We start from the raw sequence: 22,961 nt of genomic DNA, 5'->3' as shown, positions 1-22,961 counted from the left end.
GGGCTGCTATGGGATGAATTGTAGATGTGAGAAGAAGGTGATTTTGGTTAAAGAAACTAATTAATAAGATCACCATTTTTCTATCAGGCCCCATGTGGAGGCAATGCATCCCTGATTGCATGTATTTTCAATTTCACATGGTCACCTGTAGCCATCCTGAAGAGAGAGCCAGCTAGTAACAGTAGGTTTTAAATAGAAAGACACAGTGTGTAGATAGTGCTGGCTGCGTCAACAATATCTTATGTGTCTATGTATCTAAGAGGCAAAGTAGGTGAAGTAAGATCTTTTATTGGCCCAACTTCTTTACAAGCTTTTGAACTACACAGTCTTTTCCAGGTCCAGGGAAGGAGTGCTTCAAAAGCTCGAGAGCTGGTACCTCCACTAACAGAAGATGATCTAATAAAAGCTATTACCTCTCCTACCTTGTCTCTCATATCCTGGGACTAATATGGCTACAAACAGCACTGGCAAATATCTTTCTGTCCATCTATTATTTTAGAACAATGGGAGCAAAGTTACACTGGGCACTTTTGAAAACTCCACCCTTAACCAATTAATCACAAAAGGAGACTTTCTTTTGGCAAACACAATGTCACTATGAGTCTGGTGTTCCTGTTCGTGGTGTCATTGTGGAACAATCCAGTGGTGTGCATGACCTAAAAATAATGATGTCTAATAACGTAATGGTATGAAAAGTAGCATTTTCAGTTCTTACAGACACCAGCACTTCTTTTGACAGTCATATCCATTTCATGCTTGAATCTGAATCCATTGTGACATTTCCCTGTGTCGGTCAGGTGTGCCGAACCAAGGTGATGGACCTGAGTGATGTGGTGTCTAAATATGCCTGGTATCCCTGCACAGCCAACTTACCGTATTCCCATATGACTCAGACCATTTTCTGGCTAAAGGTAAGAGATACACACCTACCAGTGCAACGACTTTCCTTTTTTTTTGACTTACCTTTTTTCAAAATTAAAAAACAAAAAGTGTTGAGCGTAGACAAAAGAAGACTTTTGTGTGATTTGTGACAGGAATTGCTACTGAAAAGTGATGCTTTTGTTGTATCTTACAAAAATAAAAAACCATGAACCATTCCAGTTCTGCACCGGATTCTCTATGCTTTCTTCTTCTCTCCCAGGCATATTTTTCTCAGCCCATGGTAGCTGCTGCTATCATTGTCCACTTGGTCACCGATGGAACACACTACCTGGATCAGAAGCAGGAAACGGTCACTGTGCAACTGTTTGACACCAAGAAGCAAAACCATGATCTTGGTAAGACTGTTTTGCAATGAGCTTTGCCTTTCTTCTTCCATAGGTTTCCTCTGTTTGCTCCAGCCCAATTCAGAGTAAGGCCAGTACCTCTGTTCAGCACCAGCAGATTGGTGTTGCTAGAGTAGAGAGCCAGCAGGAAGACGTACCCACTTCAAGCTCCAAGAGCTGGGGTTTATTGCAAGTCTGTGCTGCTAGTCAGGTATCATCATGCCCACTGAAATTACTCCACAACTGATCGCTGTGGGCTAGATTTTCGGAAGTGCTCAGGTCCCTTGTAGGCATCAAAAAAAGGGCCACGTTTTCAAAAGGGCTTATCACCCAGCAGCTCCCACGGGGACCCTAGGGGCAGGTTTTTAAAAGAGCTTAGCAGGTCGGGTGCTGAGTTCTTCAGCCTCTTGCTGACATCCCTGCAGTCTTTGCAGATGGCTTCTGTGGAGGTTGCAGCCCCCAAAACCCGAAGAAGCCCATTTGCCACTGCTGTTATCCATATACTGTACCAGGTGTGTGTGGTGGGGAAGAGGAGTAACCTTTGAAGGCATTCTGATGGCTGGAGTGCCGAAGGACTGTTATTGTTTTCAGACACTCTCCTAAATCATTCCCCCTTTTCTGGATTTTCTTGCCCTTTCTGTCTGTAGAGAGGAGGAGAGAGGAGACGAGGGTAGGAGAAAGGATATTTGACAGGTTTTCCACTCAAAATTAACTGGGTATGAATCAAAGGCAAGTCTCTAGGGGGTTCACTCGCAGAGGAGTAAACAGGAATTTATGTGGGTGACTCCCATTTAGCACTGAATGAAATGTATCCAGATAAGCCCAGTGCATAGGTCTAGCTGACTGGGTTTCCCTAAGCGACAGTCGCGGACTATACAGCACACCTTGAGTCAGCAGCATCCTTCTCCTTTACAGCAGTGTCTTGTAGTTGTCTTCTAGTTGCCTCCTTCTTAAATATAAAGGACAGAGAGCTGACCATGGTAACTAACAGATAACATACAACTATATGGCGAGACAGACAGACTGAGAGGGCGGGGGAGAGAGAAAGGAGAAGCAGGGATCAAGGGCAAAGTTTTGAAATCTTGCAAGAAGTTGCAACATGAGTTTGGCACTCTCCAAACTGATGCCTGCAAATCTTCACAGTCAAGGGACTCTCTTCATCATGGAAAGGCCCTTTGGTCTACCCCAGGCTAGGTTGTTTTTTGTAGCTGAATGGAAGGGAAAAATACATAGGAATCAGCTTAGCAGTTCTTACTCAGCCAAAACTACCATTTACTTCAGTGGCTGTTTTACTGACTGCAGGATCAGACCCATTCTGTGCCTTTGTGCGGTGTGTTATTAAATGCATAAAGACACACTAACTACCTACATTGAAAGGAACCTAGAGGAATTGTTTTGGGGAAGTTCTGTGTGAAATGTTAAACAGGAGGTCAGACTAGATCAGGGGTCGGCAACCTTTCAGAAGTGGTGTGCCGAGTCTTCATTTATTCACTCTAATTTAAGGTTTTGCGTGCCAGTCATACATTTTAACGTTTTTCGAAGGTCTCTTTCTATAGATCTATAATATATAACTAAACTATTGTTGTATGTAAAGTAAATAAGGTTTTTAAAATGTTTCAGAAGCTTCATTTAAAATTAAATTAAAATGCAGAGCCCCCCGGACCGGTGGCCAGGACCCGGGCAGTGTGAGTGCCACTGAAAATCAGCTCGCGTGCCGCCTTTGGCACACATGCCATAGGTTGCCTACCCCTGGACTAAATGGTCACAGTTGCCCCTTCTGGCCTTTTATGTACAGACAAGAGAGCCTTAGGTATAAGAGGCGGAAAGAGACAACAGATTTCGCTACATTTACTAGAACCTGTTTTTATAGTGTCTTCTGGGCTTTGTAAAAAATGAGATCAGGGGTCCATTGTGCCTTGCCTAGGAGAGAATGAGATGAGGATTGCATTTTTCCCCACCAAGACAGCATGTGAAAAATATAAGTCATGCAACCAGATAGATTAGACAGCCATGCAGATAGATCTCGCCCATGTAGGTCTGCCCAGTATGGCTCAGTCCTGTCTTGGATGGGCTCTGTCTAGGGAAGAAAGAGAGAGTTCAGTGTCCATGACCCATGCTCCCTTGTTGGGAATTAAAGTACCAATTAGTAGTGCCAGTTGTGGTGATCTGTTTTGTTGCAGACACCTGACTGCTAGGAATTGAACCAGAATGAATAAACAGCCCGACAGTGAGGACGTTGGGGCTTTCCATCAAAGACAGCAGAAACGTCCAAGGGATTTGGAATCCTGGGATTCCAGTAGAGCACAATTTACGAATTAACTGCACCTGTTTCTGAGGCCTTGGCTACACTGGTGCTGTACAGCGCTGCAACTTGCTGCACTCAGGGGTGTGAAAACGCCCCCCCCCCCCCCCCGAGTGCAGCGAGTGCAGCTCTGTAAAGCGCCAGTGTAATCAGCACCTGCAGCGTTGCACGCTCGCTTGCAGCGCTGCAAGCTATTCCCCTCGGAGAAGTGGAGTACGCTGGCGGCGTGACTACACTCGCGCTTCACAGCGTTGCCGCAGCAGCGCTGTGAATTCTCAAGTGTAGCCAAGGCCTTAGTGGAAACCCTGCATCGTTCCTCGGGGAGCTCATATCAAAAGACCTCTGGGAGACAAGCAGACAGAGGTGTTATTTCAGGGTCAGATAGAAACCAAAGGAGAAGAGAAGCCTTTTATTTATTATTATTAATTATTATTATTATTGTTTATTATTGCTGGAAAAAGGATGAGGAGATCAACACATAAAAGAGGGCAGTTTAAAAGAGAGAAGTTTAAAGAGAATGATCAAGGAGCCTGTCTTAATTAACCAGAAATCTCTTTCTAAGGAAAAAAATCCCCCCCACACCCCGTTTGAGTCAAGAAACCTGAACGGGGTGGGGGTGTGGGTGGGGGGAATCTCTGAGCCAGTTAAACACACAAATAGAATTTATTCTCAAATTTGTAATTGTATCGGTGTAGCCAAAGGCACTGGGCCAAATCCATCACCGGTGGAACTCCAGTGAGGTGAATGGAGCTGGGGCCAAATTCATCCTTTATGCAGCTCTGAAGTCAGTGGAGCAAGGGCTGAACATTCGTCGCTGGTGCAACAAATCGGAGTGAATGGAGTTGCAGCCCAATTGACTCCTGGGGTGACTCAAATGAAATCAGTAGGGTTACCGCAGGAACGAATTTGGCCCATTAAGTTCAGCCTTTCTGTACTATGGCCTGATCCCAGGAGGTTCTGAGCAGTGCCCTCCTCTCCTACTGAAGTTAATGGGATGAGAGAGCTGCTCAGCATCTCTGAGGATGGTGCATGGTACCTCCCGGAAATGGACAGACTTCATGCATCTTTGGCTTATTTTCACCTCAGGGTCACCTTTAAAGCCTCATTTTCTCCCACCACACACCTGTATCTCTCCCCTGGCTCATCAACACAGTATTGCCCTGTTCGGGGAAAAGCAAGAAGCTACTCTGTTTAAAAAAAAAAAATCAAATGACCAAATAAACAAACTGGTGTATGTCCTGCATCCAGTGGGGAATTGCACACAGCTGCAAAGAAACCACTGGTAAACTGCCCATTTTGCACAAAGCTACCCATTCTGTTTGTGCAGTTACATGTTTTGGTGCATAGCACAAAGAGGCTAACCGCTGGCTTGCTTATGCTGCTTTAATAGTTGTGTAACTCCGCTGCCTTTAATATAGTTGCTCCTGCTTTAATAGGGTGCTAGCGAAGTGGAGTAGGATTCAATAGAAATTATTCCAAAAACCCTACAGAAATGACTGGAGAGAATGGAAGCCTTTCTACAGGTTATTTGGACCACCCTATCTGATTCTGTAGGAGAGAAAAACTTCTCTGTTAAATTTTAGGAGATGATTCCCAAAACTTCCTGTATTGTAACTATTAAAGTCTGCAGGGCTTTTCCATAATGGCTGAATGCTTCTGAAGTGCTGATGGCATGTGGTGTCATTGTGCAAAGTACTGACCTCTACTCCCCATCTTCCCGGTCTTGTGTCTTCTGACAGGTGTCCACGTTCTGAGCTGCAGGAACAATCCCCTGATTATCCCTGTGATCCATGACCTCAGTCACCCCTTCTACCACACCCAGGCTGTCCTCATTAGCTTCAGCTCCCCGTATGTGGCCATCTCTGGGGTGGCCCTCCGTTCCTTCCACAACTTCGACCCCATCACCATCAGCAGCTGTCAAAGAGGACAGACCTACAGCCCGGCAGAGCAGAGGTGAGCCTGTCAGCATGCTGCCTCCTCCCCTAGCCACCCACCGACTCAGCTCCAGTGGGTCTGATCAAGAGGTTAAAAGGAGATAGGAGGGGCAACGCCGATGAACTCTGCTGACCCTTTTGTGTTGTTGGTAAAAACAGCAGTGTTCTCATTGACCGGGATGGATGGGACATTTAACCCACACGGGACACTGTTAGTAAATTATTTCCTCCTCCTTTTCCCCCCCTCCTCTGTTCTGAGATGGAATTGTGGCCAGCTGGCTCTACACACATTCTCCAATAAGGAGTCGAGTTAGCCACTCACAAGTATAGTCCTTGATCTAAACTGCATTAGCACTACTATGGCTGCACTTCCATGGTGAATTAAGGGATTCCTGTGCCTTCGTTAGGCCTGATTCTGAAAAGCACCTCATAGTGGGTGCTTAGTACCTACCGCTTTCACTGATTCTGTGGCTCTTTCCCGTGGTCTGGAAAGCTTTTTGGGACCCTGTAGGATGAAAGGCCCTATAATAAGCTTATTGTTGTTATTGATACATATCACCAATCCCTGCCAGTCTCTGCTTTGCAGCATCATGAAGAGATTGTGACCTTTCACAGCTCCTGTCTTTGCAGCCTCATGGATCTTTTCAGCAAGGCACTGAAAGGACGCGTGGGGAGAACTTAGCAAAAAAACATAAAAGACATGTTTTTCCCCTCGCTACGCTCAAAGCTGCAAGTAATAGTCAAACTGTAGCAGCAGTAATAATAAAACAAGCAAGTTGCATTCCCTCACAAGCCCCTGCTCTGCCTCTAGGATCCTAGCAGTACTCTCTGGTTTTTGATAGCTCTCCTGGCTGGTTTGTCAGGATCTCACTTTTTATTCCGAGAAGCGGGGGGGAAAGTATATCTATCGCTAAATCAATTCAGTCAGTGTGTTCTGACCTAGATTCAATCATTCTGTGCAATAAGCTGTATAAATTCAGAGGCCCAAACACAGCAAGATCAAGTTTCAGATGAGAGGTCTAGTTTAGAAGTCTGGCCAACTCCCAGTGCAGGAGGTAAAGAGAGAGAGAGATAGAAACCGACCCATTGGAAGGAGGTAGCTAGGAGCAACGTGAAGTTTGAGAGGGTTCAGAAACAGTGCCCCATTTCTCTCTCTTGCTATTTTTCAGGAGAAATTGAACCATTTATTGTGAAATTAGAAGTGCTGTGTGTTTAGAAACGATATTTCCTTGATCTAAAAAAAAAAAAAAATTCCCCTTAGGCAAGACTTCAGCTGCAACAGAGCAAACTAACCTTTCGAAACATTTCTCTAACAATAATAACAATTGCCCACTCTGTCTTCTCTCCATGTTTTTAATGACACATGGCTGACCCCCTTTAAGCCGCAGCCCATTGGATCCCAAACTTTCAAAGTAAGAGTCTCACCTATTCAAAATATTAAAACTCAGAGACATCCGGGTTATGGCTAAGTGCTGGATTATGAATAAAGCTTCCAATGTCAAGTAAGGAGTTTAGAGACTTTCTGAAAGAAGGATTGAAATTAACAGGAGCCTTTTCAGTCCCTTCAATCAGGCCCTCATGGTGGGAATGCAAATCACGGCATGGTGACCATATTCCGCCCGCCGCCTCCATAAAAGAGTTTGAATGATTGAATGTTATGGGGAAAGGAGTGTTAAGACAGGCATCAAAGAGGCCAAGTAATGAGCAACTGCCCAGACCTCTGGGAGTTAGCTGCTATCTTCTTGCTTCATTTATTTACCCAATCCAAGATGAACTTAGAAAGAGGGTTTATTTTAAATTAATTCTTAACCAGATCAGAACCTGCATGTAAGTTTCCTGTTCCCTTCTGCAGAGCCTGCCAAGCTGTCTTGATGTATTTCCCATTTGGGCTGTCCTCCATGGTAGAATCCAGCTGATCTCATACAAACATGCACTTTCTCTCTCTCCAGGAACTGTCTCTCTACCCCTCTTTCTCATTGGCTCAGGTCTCATTTGATGATGTAACTTTGCTTCCCCAATATAAGATTTTCCTCCTTCATTTTCCTCAGATAAACATGGATATTTTTGCCTCTTGTTTTGGCTTCAGTCTGCAAGAAAGGTTCTTCCCCTCCCCTCAAGGAGAATTATTTTGGTTGGGGAGAATTGTACCCTCAGATATACAGATGCTTATAAGCTTGGGTGAGAGAGTTTGAATATGGAGGTGGGAGAGAAGAGGAATATGCCTCCTTTTAGAGCAGGGGTGGCCAACCTGAGCCTGAGAAGGAGCCAGAATTTACCAATGTACATTGCCAAAGAGCCACAGTAATACGTCAGCAGCCCCCATCAGCTCCCCCACCCCACTCCCAGCACCTCCCACCCACCGACAGCCCCGCTGATCAGTGCCTCCCCCTCCCTCCCCGCACCTCCCGATCAGCTGTTCCGTGGCATGCAGGAGGCTCTGTGGGGGAGAAACGAGGGCACTGCAGGCTCAGGGGAGGGGGCGGGAAGGGGTGGAGTGGGGGCAGGGCCTGTGGCAGAGCCAGGTGTTGAGCAGTGAGCACTCCCGGCACATTGGAAAGTTGGCGCCTGTAGCTCCAGCCCCGGAGTCGGTGCCTATCCAAGGAGCCGCATCTTAACTTCTGAAGAGCCACATGTAGCTCCGGAGCCACAGGTTGGCCACCCCTGATTTAGAGGTTCACAGAACTTTTATTTTGGGGATGAATACATCTTTCCCATTTGTCACGAATTGGTCACCCTAATGACTGAGAATAAAAGATGCATTCCCTCTCCCTTTTAAAAGTATATATTTTGAGTGGTATTTTAAGAGCCTAAGGAGGTTAGGAGCACAAGTTCCATTGAAATTCATTAGGATTTCTGCTCCTAATGTCCATAGGCACTTTGGAAAATTCAACCTTAATTTATAAGGCATGTATGGAGTGTTTATAAAATTGCATTCCTTATTTTTCCACTGATTTTCTTTTTCCAGTGCGCTGACAGTGGGACTTTTCAGCAGCGGTACACACCACCGCTGGTGACATGCTGTCAAAATGACACATACGGTTGTCACATGACACCCTCAGAGCCGATGTCATGGGCCTGATTCTCCTCTCAGACTGGTCCTACGCTTGTACAGCTCCACTGATTTCAGTGATATTACTCCTTATTTACACTAATGCAAGAGAGATTGAAAACAGGCCCATATAAGAATTTTTTTCTATGTCCACCCAATAGACACTATAATTCCATGAAGACGTATGTACGGTGATTACTAGGAAAAATCAGTGGTTGCCAGGCCTGGGTTTGAGATACTGTGGTTATTTCCTTTTCATGGTGCAGGGAATCAATGCGATGTCTTGCTTGCCCACTGTTCTTAAGTGCTGACATTTTCATGGCAACCTCTGTATGCCTTGTTCACAAGAAGAGCCGGGAATTTCCTTCACTTTGTCATGGAGTTGTTACTCTAATGGAAACTGCAGCTTCACAGCTTAGACAGACACCTTGGTCCAACTGCTAGAATTCCTGGTTTCCCAACAGCCTTTCAGCTTTACAGTTCTCCACTGACTCCTTGTTTATAATGAAGATAAGTTTCCCCTTTGTGGGAAGGCCAACGATATCTTGTTTTATGTGGTTCTCTGGTACAGGTACTGCATGTTTTCTTGTTATATAACTATGTCACCACGGTGTGTATTTTATAGTTTGAAGAAAGTACATTTGCTTTTCCCAGTTTCATTGAACCTTGTTTTATTACTATCAACCTCACCGTTGCAGCCAAGAACCAGCTTATGCAGGGTGGGCTGTGTTTTTTACCCCTTTGAGTTATGTCTATGTAACGATACACACATACATATAAATCGCTGCCTGTTTACACATATACACGCTTAACAATTCTTCATGCCATTTGACAGTGCTGTAGGCAAAATAAACTAAAATCAAATCAGCATCTCCAAACTGCTTCTCCGCTCCCTGAGTGCAAGAATCGGGATCTGAATAACAGACCCACAGTTTGTTTAAACATGGTTTGGAAACCATGCACCCTCAGCTCCTTCCACAGAAGTGCATGACCTGGCATACCTGAGCCAGCATAAACCATTCCTCAACAACATACAATCCCCTCCCCTCACCCCTGCCCTAAAAAAATGCCTTCCATCTGAGAATTCTCTCTTCGGTGGGCCAATACAACCCTCTCAGAAAGGTGGCCTCTCTCTCCTTTCAAGCGTTTGCTCAAGTCTCTCCTGCTCTCTCTTTCTCCAAGAAGAAATTACTAAGGAGACAGTCATCTGCAAAAGCGTAAAAAAAAAAAACCCGAGCACCTTTTTGTAGTCCCTCCTGTTATTTTCTTAAAGAGAAAACAAAAAAGAACCCCCTCCTCCCCTGATCTCAGACTTGTTTTTTAATGCTCCTTTTCTTAACTCATTCTGCTAGTCTCCACCTCCTCTGCTTTCTGTCATTCTACGGAATTGCAGTCAACCTGCTTCTGGTGAAATTACTGAATTTCTCAGAGAGCTGTTAATCATAGAAGTCTTGGCCTGTGACTTGTGTTATAATTCAATGGGGTTTTAACCTTCGCCCTGTTTTGGTAATTGGCAAACAGCATCATTTGGCTTTTATTAAGCTAGAATGTGGTGCATTTTTTTTCTCTTCAACACATTTTCACAGGGAGGAACTGCAAGGCATTGAGTTGTTAACACACACCTCCCAAACACTGCTTAGCTGCAGTGAGGGCTTAGAGGTGTTTTGGAAGTTTGAGTATTTTGAGGTCTTCATTTCAGCGGAAGTCTCACTGGAGATGATATTTCACAGAGCAGGAGAACCAGGTGGAAAAACTTTCACAGAGACCTGGTAATGGAACCCAGGGGTCCTGACACCTGACCCACCCTGCTCTAACCACTGTGAAACACTCCCCTTCCAAAGTGGGGAATGGAACCTAGGAGTCTGGATAACCAGCCAGTGGCTCTAAACAGTAGGCTATGCCTCTCCTTCCTTTCAGTTCACTCACTTTTAGAGCCAAACTTTTTAGAAAGCTCTGAAGTGTTCAGGTATTTATCACACACACAGAGCCCTCACCCACCCCCCTACCTTTTTTGTGTCTGCATTCCACTCCTATCAATATATACACACAATTCCCACTGATGTCCCTCTGGGAACTGGGCTGAGTTCAGTTTCACCCAGGTCATTGAATGAATACTCAACAGCTGGTAAGTATTTCTGATCACTATCATGGATAGGATTTGAAGCAGAGAACCTAAAAGGAAAGGCTCTGAACCCCATTCCAAATCCCCAGACCCATCCAATCCCCTCTGTCCAATGAATTCTGATATTTGCCTTATACATATTCAGGACTTCTGCTTCAGAACAAAGAAAGTGACAAGATGTTAGCAAAAAGCTGGAGAAAAGAAACTAAAAAGACAACAAGATTTTCAAATCTTTCTTTGGTTGAACTGTATAACTGCAACCAGCAGTGTAACTGGAAGCAGCCTCATGCATCTGCTTTTGTAAAGCATTCACTGAAACCTACTTTGTTTTGAGTAAAGAGAGAGAGTCTGCTTTTTCTCGGTTGGCAAGTGCCCTCCAGACAGACCAGAAGAAATGTCCATCTCTGCTTTCTTGTGTCCACCTCAGTGAGAGCTGGTGATGATGAAAACATTAGAAACATGGGTAGAGGGTGTGTGTGTGTGTGGTATTATGTGCATTGTTATAGAATCAGTGTAGACAGAAATGTTTAAGATCTAAGACCCAAATCTATCCTCAACTACACAGGTAGTCACATCTATGTAAAATGAGGTCAGAACTGGCCCTCTATTGTATGCCAGGGTGTATTTGTGTGTCTTTGTGCTTGCCTATACAAGTCTATTTGGCAGAGAGATCACTAAGGAAATTACTTAAATAATGAGGGTGCACAGTGTTAGGATGAGTTCTTGGAAAAAAAAGTGTTTGACCTCAGGGTTAGGAAAAGATATTTGGCTGCTGTATGCTTTACAAAGCAGGAGGTGTTGTTTTGTTTTTATGTAAGGAAGGAAGAGTTCCTCTTAATTGTCATAATTTTGTACAAACACATTACAATACAGATGTTTCCAGATTGTGTTACCAGGGCCCCAATTCAGCAGATCACTTAACTACATGCTTAAGTCCCACTGATGTCATATACTTCCAGTGGGACTTAAGCATATGCTTGAAGATAAGCTCATGTTTAAGTGCCTTGCTGAATCAGGGCCAATATTAGCAGAGGGGAATTGGAGCTAAAGTTTTGAGCATATCTAGATTGGAGATGGGCGAAATGGTTCAGATAAAATAAAGAAGATCAAAAAGAAAAGAAAAACTAATTCAGAACTTCAGCACAGATATGAACTTAACTTACATTTTCTGTGAAGCTCAAAATACTTTGGTTAAATATATATTTTAACAAAGTCACATGTCTCTTCTCCTCCTGGTTTCAATTGGTGATGCCACACTGTGAGACAGGCTGTTGGTGCAATATTAGTTCCAACATGGCTGAAACCAAAAGGCACTAGAAATCTTATAAAACTCACAATCTTGTATTTCCCAAGTTCTCTAGTCTGCAAAAGATGTGGATGAGTTTGGAGGAGTGCATAGTTCCCCTTCCCCGCATACTTTTCCAAGTTTTCCCAATTTGTCCATTAATGTAAAAAGCCAACATCCCAGATTTGAGTGTCAGAGGTTAGAAAGCTTTGGAGACAAGGTACTTGAAAAGATGCAGATAGTAATACAATCATCCTTATGTTTCCAATCCAGTGGTATCTTCAGAGAAATGAGTCAGCAGGAATTAAGCTATGCAAAATGTTAATAGCGAAGAATAGTTTAGGTTGGATATTAGGAAACACTATTTCACTAGGAGGGTGGTGAAGCACTGGAATGGGTTATCTAGGGAGGTGGTGGAATCTCCTTCCTTAGAGGTTTTTAAGGTCAGGCTTGACAAAGCCCTGGCTGGGATGATTTAGTTGGGGATTGGTCCTGCTTTGAGCAGGGGGTTGGACTAGATGACTCCTGAGATCCCGTCCAACCCATATATTCTATGAAGATCAAAACCAAGGGGTCTCTAATTTTGGGTGCCCTGATTTTTAGGTGCACAGCTTTAAATGCACAGGGCGTGAGTTTGGGAGTTTAGTGCCCCTGCATCTGCTTTTGACTCCAGCTGGTGCTGCAGGTGCGGAGCATCTCTGAAAATCACACTGAAGCTGTCTCAAGTTGGGCACCCAAATGTAGAGACCACTTTTGCAAATATTGAGTCATACCTTCTCTGTACCTTGGCTTCCCTGTCTGTAACATACCGTTCTTTGAAATCTGCTTAGCGATCCTCAGATGAACAGTGCAAAGTTTCATTAAGTCATTAATTGAAAAACTATTGTCCACATTTAAGAAGGTGGATTAAGGTAAGATTTTTCACAGTTTCGCTCCTTAGGAATGTATGGTTTCTTGAACATGTCATGTTTTCCCATTCCTACATGGTAGTACCTGAGAAAAGAACGGTGCAGCCCACCATTTTGTGCTTAAGGGCATGATGGGTTCTGTCTGGATGTTTTTCTTGTTGATATTTGTTTAGCTTATTAACTCTGCACTTGCAGCACTCGGGTCAGGATGATGACTCCAAAATTAATTGGGATTTACAGCTGACAGTAGCTGATCCCAAACTGGAACTAGCATCAAGAGAACCAAAAGTATTTAAATTGGAAACATTTGGTAGTGGTAGTTGTTGTTGTACAAAAAGTGAATGGTTGCATTGTTTTTTTTTTATGAAGTCATTCTTATAAAGTTACATCCTGAGAGAGCTGCTTGGATGAGCCTGCTAACCAAAGCATAATCTGGAGCCTCAAGGGCAGGGCCGGCTCCAGGCACCAGCTTAACAAGCAGGTGCTTGGGGCGGCCAAGGGAGAGGGGCGGCATGTGCAGCAATTCGGGGGCGGCAGGTCCCTCACTCCCTCTAGGAACGAAGGACCTGCCGCTGAACTGCCGCCGCTGATTGCAGCTTTTTTTTTTTTTTCCCCAATTGCCGCCGCCGGTCGCGATTGCAGTCACGGCTTTTTTGTTTGTTTGTTTGTTTGTTTGTTTGTTTTGGGCAGCAGAAATGCTGGAGCCGGCCCTGTTCAAGGGATTGCTAAAAATGTTCCCCAGCCATTTGCTAAGACTATAAGGGGACTTGTAAGCAGAACGAGGAACATCACAAGAAGTGTTACTTAATGCTTTTGCCTCTGGCGTTTCAGTTCTGTATGACTATCAATGGTCATGTGGGGGCCAGATTCTTGTTCTCACATCCACCAATGAAAATCAAGGCTAGCTCTGTTGACTTCAGTGGAGTTACTCCAGATTTGTACTGGTGTAAGGACAACAGAATTTGGCCCTAATTTTTCTCAGGTTTGTTCCTTCCTATGATATCCTTCAAGGCTTGAATTCAGGGTAGCATCAATGTGCTGTACATTGGTGTACATCAGATATTTACTGAAAAGGGTCTATTATTTTATTTATTTTTCTCTGACTTTTGTGCAAAAGGATTTAATTCTTCCTGCAAGATTTACAAGGTTCACAACATGTATTTTTGAGAACAGATTTCTCCTTATTCAATGTGTTGAATTATCAATGATGTTCACTTTGTTCCTCAACAACACAACTTACTTCTCAGTGAAGCACCAAGGCAGAAGACATTCACATACAAAATGTCACTGTCCAAAAATGGAGGAACACAAAATTACACTTAGCCTCAGTGCACAGGTATGTGTAGTGAGGATTGGGCAAGACATCATATTCAATATCCATTCCCTTTTAGTGGCCAGATTCAACAGACCTTATGAATGTTAAGTGGGACCCTCTTCAGTAATTAGTTCCACTCGTGTCAACAAGACCACTTGCAAAGTAAGTTGCTGCTCAAATTTAAGTAAGGGTGGCTGCATCTAGGACTAGTTGAGGGAGTGCTTCTAAAAGACTCTCAGTAACAGAGATTTCAGTTGGACTGCTTATGGAGTATAATACTATTCGTTGTGAGTTTGGTCCTAAGTGGGAATTGTGGAGGCATCTTTCAGATGCTGCAACCTTACTCAGACTGGGCAGCATCAACCTAGAAGAAAGGGATGGGAATTGGGCCCATTGAGTCTGTCTGAATGCAGAGGATATAAGCAGCCCAACTCATTTCAGTGAAGGGCTTCCCAGAGGCAAGGAATGGTTGAATTCCAAGAGTAGGTTACTTCCCAGGCAGGGTTATTTCCTAGTTGGAAGAGAAATGATTTGATACAGTGACAGAATACTGTGTCCAAGTCTGATCTGCGACTCAGTATGTCCCAAGTTCTAAACCTGGCTCCGCCTCTGACTGACTGAGTGGCTTTGGGCAAGTCATTTCCCCTTTCTGTATCTCCTTCCCCAACTCTAAAATGGGATTAATTGCCCTGACCCAGCTTCCTCACAAGGATAGCATGAGGTAGTTACTTAATGGAGTGGTTCTCAACCAGGGGTTGGGGCCCCTGGGGGCCGCGAGAAAGTTTCAGGGGGGGCCGCCAAGCAGGGCCAGCATTAGACTCACTGGGGCCCAGAGTAGAAAGCTGAACCCTCACCGCGTTGGACTGAAGCCCAGGGCCCTGAGCCACGTCACCTGGGGCTGAAGCCGAAGCCTGAGCAATGTCGCTTCACAGGCATGGGGCCCCAGGCGGTTGCCCTGGTTGCTACCCCCTTTTATACGCAGAAAACCAGTTATTGTGGCACACGTGGGCTGTGGAGTTTTTATAGTACGCTGGGGGGGGCTCAGAAAGAAAAAGGCTGAGAACCCCAGACTTAGTGTCCATACAATGCTTTGGCCACATAAAAATATCATGTAAATCATTGTTTCTCAACCTGCTGGCAGCTTGCAGCCCAATCAGTCCCCAGCTGCAGCCCATGTGACGTCCTCAGGGCCACACAGGTAGTATATCTATTGTGTGGATGCGACCCACATAACACAGAGAGAGCTGCATATGCAATAGTAAATAGGCTGAGAACCCCTGGGTAAATGCTCATGTTCCTGAGCTTGGTATGTTTTCAGTAGTTGTTATGTCTGGGTTCTCCTAGACTGAAAGACTTTGCTGCACACAATCTTCTATGTGTCGTTTAAAAACAATCATTATTTTGCAAATTGTTTTAAATATTAATATCACTTCCTGGGAGGAAACAGACAGGTTCCATCTGTTCAAACGCTTTGTGGACAGGAAGGCAGCAAGTGGAGTGATCTGAAAAGACAGCATAGAACTGAGCTTGTTCTAACTGATAAGAGCTTATCGCTAGCGACATACCTGGAGTTGTGTTCTTTGTGACCTGAGTGTGCTAGTCTCAATCCAGTCCCCCCAAAACAGGTGTCGGCATCACAAAAACACCGGCATTATTGGTATGAGCTGACACTTGTAATTTTAGCAGAAGGCAAAGATTGGGTGGTGCCTGGAGCCCGAACAACATCCCTAAACCTTGAAGATGGTTCTTCTACGGTAAGATTTGGTGGAGCGCTGAAGGGAAGCCTGAGATGCTGTTCGTGTTCTGTGTATCCTGAACAAAAACCAAATGTCATTCTCAAGCACTGACAACCTGGCCCCTTGCCACCAGCATTACGTTCACGTGCACAAGATCTGTAATGTGCTGCAGGTGTCATTGCCAGCACGCACTCATTCAGCAGGAAGTGTGACAACGGTGCCTACTGTTCCCGGATGATTTTTGCAAAACGAGTTCAGTATTCAAGCTGTGTGACTTGTACGTGCTGCCCTGCCAATGAAGCATTTGTCAGTCTAGCATTGTCCTGCAAAAATGAACTAAAGGGGCCATTTCTTGTTTCCTTACTAGCTGTGTCCACTACTCCTGCGAAGCCACTGACTGTCAAGAGCTGCAGATTGAGAATGCTGTGCTGAACTGCACCAGTGGGGAGCTCTACAACGGTGCCCAGTGCAGTGTGAGTTGCAAGATGGGCTACATTCTGCAAGTACAGCGAGATGATGACCTCATCAAGAGCCAGGTGTGTTGGGGGGGTCTCCGAAAGGAGAGATGGGTAAATGTCTGGATAAAATAGGAACTGACTCCCACTTTCATCTTCATTTCAAAATTGTTTTCAAACATGCCTCTGCACTTCCTAGTCCCTTCCAGGCTCAGCAGCAGAAATACTGGAACACCATAAGAAAGCCCATTCTCATGGTACAATTCCTGCTCTGATCCAGGAGTAGGACATACCAGGAGTGTCACAAGAAATTCTGTATTCACGCGATTTCCAGGTCACTTTTACAGACCCAGAAAGTTGGAATAGGTTCACAGGAGGTTCTTTATCAGAATAGAAACTTAGGGTGACCGGATGTCCTGATTTTATAGGGACAGTCCCGATTTTTGGGTCTTTTTCTTATATAGGCTCCTATTACCCCCCACCCCGTCCCAATTTTTCACACTTGCTGTCTGGTCAGCCTATAGAAACTCCAAAGCTTTGGAGGTTCCTCCATCATCACACAAATGATAAAAAGTTGGGTCTTATTGTACAAAGCCTTTCATGAGAGTATTTCCAACCACCTTACAAAACATTTAGTTGCCCCTCATAAAATGCAAGAGAGAGGGGGTGAGTATTACTACCTTCCTTTGCAGTTGGAGAAATTGAGGCATAGAAAGGCCAAATGGCTCACACAAGATCACACAAGTAGTCATTGTCAGGGCTGAAAAAAGAATCCAGGTATCCTCATCCACAGATCTATGCTTGAGCTAGTAGATAACACTCCTTCCCAACAGCCAAACAGCTATAGCAAGATTAGCTAGATCTATAGCTTCTATATAGGTCTTCTTGTTTGAGAAAGAGGCAGTTTTACTCTCTAGAAACATGTTCTAATGATGGGTGAACCTCAAATGTTTCTGAAATGTGGATAAAAACCCAAACGTTTAGATGGTTATTCTGACCTTATCTGATCTTATTAGGTCTGCAAAATTGAACTGTGAATCTCACAAGCACGAGCTTTCTGGTGAGATTTCTGGTGTTTTCTCCTTTGTCTTGGCCTGATAATGTCACAGGCCGCACCTCTTTTGCAGCATTTCATTCCGTCTGCTTCCAGCCAGAACCTGACAGTGCAGAGATGCACAAACATGAACTACAAGGGGAAAAATGGATCCAGGTGTTTCAGATTAAAAAAACAAAAAAAGTGGTTCAGACCGTGATAAGCCTCCAGTCCTACAAGTGCACGTGTTGGCAGAGAGGGCAAGGGACGGGGGAAACTGTTCATTTGTTTTCCTGTTTAAACAAAACCAACAAGGGGAGGCAACACCACTTAGGAAATTTTACATTAATTTTGTGCTGGAAATATTTATACTTTGTTCCTGGAAAATCGATGGTGTGTGTTGACAGCATGGCAGAGTGTTCATGTGTGTCACAGGAAGCGTGGCATGTGTGCGAATACCTTTTAGCAGAAACCCCAGAGAACCCTCCTTGGAATCCTTTTTCCACTCCCACCCCCACCCCCAAATACCTGACACTTGCTACAATCTGGTGCATTCCAAAGCCAAACTATTTGCTCTTCAGAAGGATTGTTGTGAGCGCCAGGCATAAGTCATCCCCAGGCAGGGATGCTTTTTCAGTGCCCGGAGAGGGGACTGAACTTCATCAGAGCTGTGAAAATCACTCCAGCTTTCCCTGAAGTCTGGGGGAAGAGAGTGAATGTGGGGGCAGGGGAGTTGTCCCATGACTCCCACATTCAGAACGTCCCTGGATTCATGTTAAGTTTGGGGGCAAAGCTTTGGAGTTTTCCTCTTCCTCCATCCCCCCCTCCCCATACACTGGTTCCCTCTTTTCAGACCTGTTTACTAAAACCAGTTGGGTCCTGCCTGCAAGACCAACAGTGCTTTAGTTAAGGTGTTCCACCTGGGCACTTTTTTCTGTGGTAGGGGCAGCAAGCCTGTGTTGCGGGGGATATAAAGGAAAACAGCCACTCTCAGCAGCTTGTCTGTATTTGTAAAATACTGTGCTCTTCGTAAGATCAATGAGGGGGAGACAAAGTGGAGGGGAATGAGTCAGCCCTTTCAACTCAATTACAAAACAAATACAGGACCCCAGGAGCTGGGCCTCTTCCATCTTAATTGGCATCAGCACCAGAACCTTAGCTCCAGCTGAGCATTTTTGCAGACTAGAAAACAAAGCCTCAAACAAGCCTGAATGACTGACCAGGGAAATAGTTGGACTAGATATTTACATTGAGAACACAGGAATCCACAAACCAAATAAAACAACTACAGTTGTTTCACCAACACCATATCGCTTAAATGGGTAAAGTCCCTAATGGGGAAGATTGAAGCCAATTATTACTGTATGGTTTTGATCAGAGAACCCTGGTTTCAAAGTGTGCTTCCCCCTCCGGCCCCCCCGAGCATTCAGCACTTGATCTGATTCATATGACACCACTTGAGATGTTCATTCCACTAGCCAAGGAGATTCACTGTCTGCCACAATGCTCTTATCCGAACCCTGATCCACCCCACACTTTGTTCTCAACAATCCTCTCCCAAAGAGCAAAAAAAAACAAACAAAAAAAAACCCACCACCCTAGGCCAAAGGTTCTCTGCCTTTGTTATATTCTGTGCATTCATTGTAGTGAAGAGGCCCCAGTTCAGCAGAGTTAAGCATGTGCTTAAGTCCATCCCTCTTCGGCAAAGCACTTAAGCACATGCTTAAAGTTATGCACGTGCTTAAGAGATCTCACCATGCTCCGCACAGGGGTTCTTTATTTCATTGCAGTCAGGTGCTTCAGGCTGGAATTTGGGTTATTTTTACGCAAGAAATAAAATCTCTGAGAAATCCTGGAATTTAATTATCATGGTTTAGATTCCTTTTATTTATTTTTTTCCTTTCTTAGTTGCTTCCCAACTTCCAGTTTCTCTTCTGATGACTGTAGTTTGGAAGTAAAATGGGATGTATGGATTGTTGACTATCAATAACCAATGGACTTTTTTGCCCTGGGTTAGGATGGAATCTCTGTATTTGCAGTGGTTTTTGTGCAGAACTGGAAACATGCTCCTCGTGTTCAGCTGAAGGAAACTGGAGAGAGGGAGAAGGAAAGCAGTTTTGCACAAGCTGATATTCCATAATGTTGGCTAGGGAAGGAAATCAGGCATCTGAAAGAGAGTTGTAAATATCTATAGTCTTCTTGGTGGGAGGGACAGTGAGGACTGCCATGCTGATGAAAATGATTGATGATCACACCCTGATTTCAGCTCCAGCGCTGAATTTCTCATAGACATTTCAGAGTGCGGCTTTTTTAGGGACTGAACAGAGAGAATTCCAGGGCAGATTTAAAAAAAAAAAAGATTTAGGAGCACAAGTACCATTGAAAGTCAATCTCTATCATCTCTTAAACACTTTTGAAAATCTCCATCTCAGTGGCTAAAAACTGTTCAGCCTTTGGGTCTGTGTTGAGTCCCAGTCCTTACCCATTCCTGGGACATGAAGATAAGAACATAAGAACAGCCCTACTGGGTCATACCAAAGGTCCATCTAGCCCGGTATCCTGTCTACCGACAGTGGCCAGTGCCAAGTGCCCCAGAGGGAATGAACACAACAGGTAACACTGGTCTACAATTTTTGAGAAGTCGTCTGCTTCAGAGATAAAATGTGCTATTTATTATGTATTTTGATGTGCTGAATTCAAATATGACAATTAAAACAACTGATTGGCTACTGTTTCTAAGATATTTAAGTTTTTTACATTTTATGCCTATGTATATTGTGTAGATAGTAGAGTTTTAATCATAAATTGTAAACCTAGGTCTTGTCATGTGTTTATGGTTGCTTTACATAATAATATTTCACCTGTCCTGTTTATGTAACACTTTAAAAATCAGCAAAAGGGTTATATAAATACAATTTATTATGAAACAAAAGGCAAAAAACTATTCTGTACATAGTTTAGTCCTATTCAGTGTTTACTCGGTGCTTCTTGGCTTGTCTCTTGTATTCATTAAATGGAGCATCTCTTGTCACTGTCCAGCAATAGTCTGCAAGCATTGATGGGCTCCATTTGCCCTGATGGCGTTTCTCCATTGTTGCAATGTCCTGGTGAAATTGTTCGCCGTGCTCGTCGCTCACTGCTCCGCAGTTTGGTGGAAAAAAATCTAGATGAGAGTGCAAAAAATGTATCTTTAGTGACATGTTGCAACCAAGGCTTTTGTATGTCTTGAGGAGGTTTTCCACCAACAACCTGTAGTTATCTGCCTTGTTTCCGAGAAAATTCATTGCCACTAACTGGAAGGCTTTCCATGCCGTCTTTTCCTTGCCACGCAGTGCATGGTCAAATGCATCATCTCAAAGAAGTTCACGAATCTGAGGACCAACAAAGACACCTTCCTTTATCTTAGCTTCACTTAACCTTGGAAATTTTCCATGGAGGTACTTGAAAGCTGCTTGTGTTTTGTCAATGGCCTTGACAAAGTTCTTCATCAGACCCAGCTTGATGTGTAAGGGTGGTAACAAAATCTTCCTTGATTCAGCAAGTGGTGGATGCTGAACACTTTTCCCCCCAGGCTCCAATGACTGTCAGAGTGGCCAATCTTTCTTGATGTAGTGGGAATCTCTTGCATGACTATCCCATTCGCAGAGAAAACAGCAGTACTTTGTGTATCCAGTCTGCAGACCAAGCAAGAGAGCAACAACCTTCAAATCGCCACAAAGGTGCCATGATGTTGGTCATAGTTTATACACCTCAAAAGTTGTTTCATGTTGTCATAGGTTTCCTTCATATGGACTGCATGACCAACTGGAATTGATGGCAAAACATTGCCATTATGCAGTAAAACAGCTTTAAGACTCGTCTTCGATGAATCAATGAACAGTCTCCACTCATCTGGATCGTGAACGATGTTGAGGGCTGCCATCACACCATCGATGTTGTTGCAGGCTACAAAATCACCTTCCATGAAGAAGAATGGGACAAGATCCTTTTGACGGTCACGGAACATGGAAACCCTAACATCACCTGCCAGGAGATTCCACTGCTGTAGTCTGGAGCCCAACAGCTCTGCCTTACTCTTGGGTAGTTCCAAATCCCTGACAAGGTCATTCAGTTCACCTTGTGTTATGAGGTGTGGTTCAGAGGAGGAAGATGGGAGAAAATGTGGGTCCTATGACATTGATGGTTCAGGACCAGAAGTTTCATCCTCTTCCTCGTCTGACTCAAGTGAGAATGATTGTGGTGCATCAGGAACCGGCAGTCCTTCTCCGTGGGGTACTGGGCATATAGCTGATGGAATGTTTGGATAATGCACAGTCCACTTTTTCTTCTTTGACACACCTTTCCCAACTGGAGGCACCATGCAGAAGTAACAATTGCTGGTATGATCTGTTGGCTCTCTCCAAATCATTGGCACTGCAAAAGGCATAGGTTTCCTTTTCCTGTTCAACCACTGGCGAAGATTTGTTGCACAAGTGTTGCAGCATATGTGTGGGGCCCACGTCTTGTCCTGATCTCCAATTTTGCAGCCAAAATAAAGGTGATAGGCTTTCTTAACCATAGTGGTTATACTGCGCTCTTGTGATGCAAAAGTCACTTCACCACAAACATAGCAGAAGTTATCTGCATTGTTCACACAAGTACGAGGCATCTCTGCTCACTTTGGCTAAACAGAAACGTGTCCCTTTGCAAACTCAAACACTGACAAATAAGAGAGCACGACACTGTATGATTTCTAGAGCTGATATAGGGCAATTTGTTCAGCAGAGTGATGTAAGCTTCGTTATGATTGCATCATCCATGACTTTTAGGAATAACATGATGCAATTCATATCATGTATGATGCACTACCAGCTTCAGATTGCATCATTCATTGTTTTGCCTAAAAAGCAAGTACTGTCCAAATCCAGTCATAGATTTATTCATAGATCCAGTCAAAGATGTATTTTAGTCATTTCTGGTTTAAATTGAGATCCCTTCCCTTTATAACTCACTTATCCTCCACCATTCCCAAGTCAAGGGTTGTATATACTGACCCAATAGCATATCTTGAAAACTAGAGCCAATCAACAATTTTAAGCATCATTTTGGCTGTAGAGCAGTGTAATCATCAAGTGATCCATCCCCTGTTGCTCATTCCCAGCTTCTGGCAAATAGAGGCTAGGGACGCCATTCCTGCCCATCCTGGCTAATAGCCATTGATGGACCTATCCTCCATGAACTTATCTAGTTCTTTTTGAACTCTGTTATGGTCTTGGCCATCACAACATCCTCTGGCAAGGAGTTCTACAGGTTGATTGTGCGTTGTGTGAGGAAATACTTCCTTTTGTTTGTTTTAAACCTGCTGCCTATTCATTTCATTTGGTGACCCCTAGTTCTTGTGTTATGAGAAGGAGTAAACAACACTTCCTTATCTACTTTCTCTACACCAGTCATAATTTTATAGACCTTAATCATATCTCCCCTTAGCCATCTCTTTTCCAAGCTGAAAAGTCCCAGTCTTATTAATCACTCCTCATACGGAAGCCGTTCCATATCGCTAATCATTTTTGTTGCCCTT

The 22,961-nt window shown here is 44.1% G+C and overlaps 1 protein-coding gene across 2 annotated transcripts in view; it reads left to right on the top strand.

The window, feature by feature from the left end:
* Positions 1-22,961, top strand: part of PAPPA (pappalysin 1) — a 229,059-nt gene that overhangs the window by 153,722 nt on the left and 52,376 nt on the right. For both annotated transcript variants that reach the window (XM_054007151.1, XM_054007152.1), the window contains exons 11-14: positions 798-911; positions 1,142-1,277; positions 5,307-5,520; positions 16,284-16,452. In XM_054007151.1, coding sequence (XP_053863126.1) covers positions 798-911; positions 1,142-1,277; positions 5,307-5,520; positions 16,284-16,452 — 633 coding nt within the window. The remainder of the gene's footprint in view (positions 1-797; positions 912-1,141; positions 1,278-5,306; positions 5,521-16,283; positions 16,453-22,961) is intronic.

The sequence above is a fragment of the Malaclemys terrapin genome, chromosome 17, assembly GCF_027887155.1.
Source record: "Malaclemys terrapin pileata isolate rMalTer1 chromosome 17, rMalTer1.hap1, whole genome shotgun sequence".
Taxonomy (NCBI): domain Eukaryota; kingdom Metazoa; phylum Chordata; order Testudines; family Emydidae; genus Malaclemys; species Malaclemys terrapin.
Note: the sequence above shows the minus strand (reverse complement) of the source record. Positions and strands in the feature narration are given on the sequence as shown.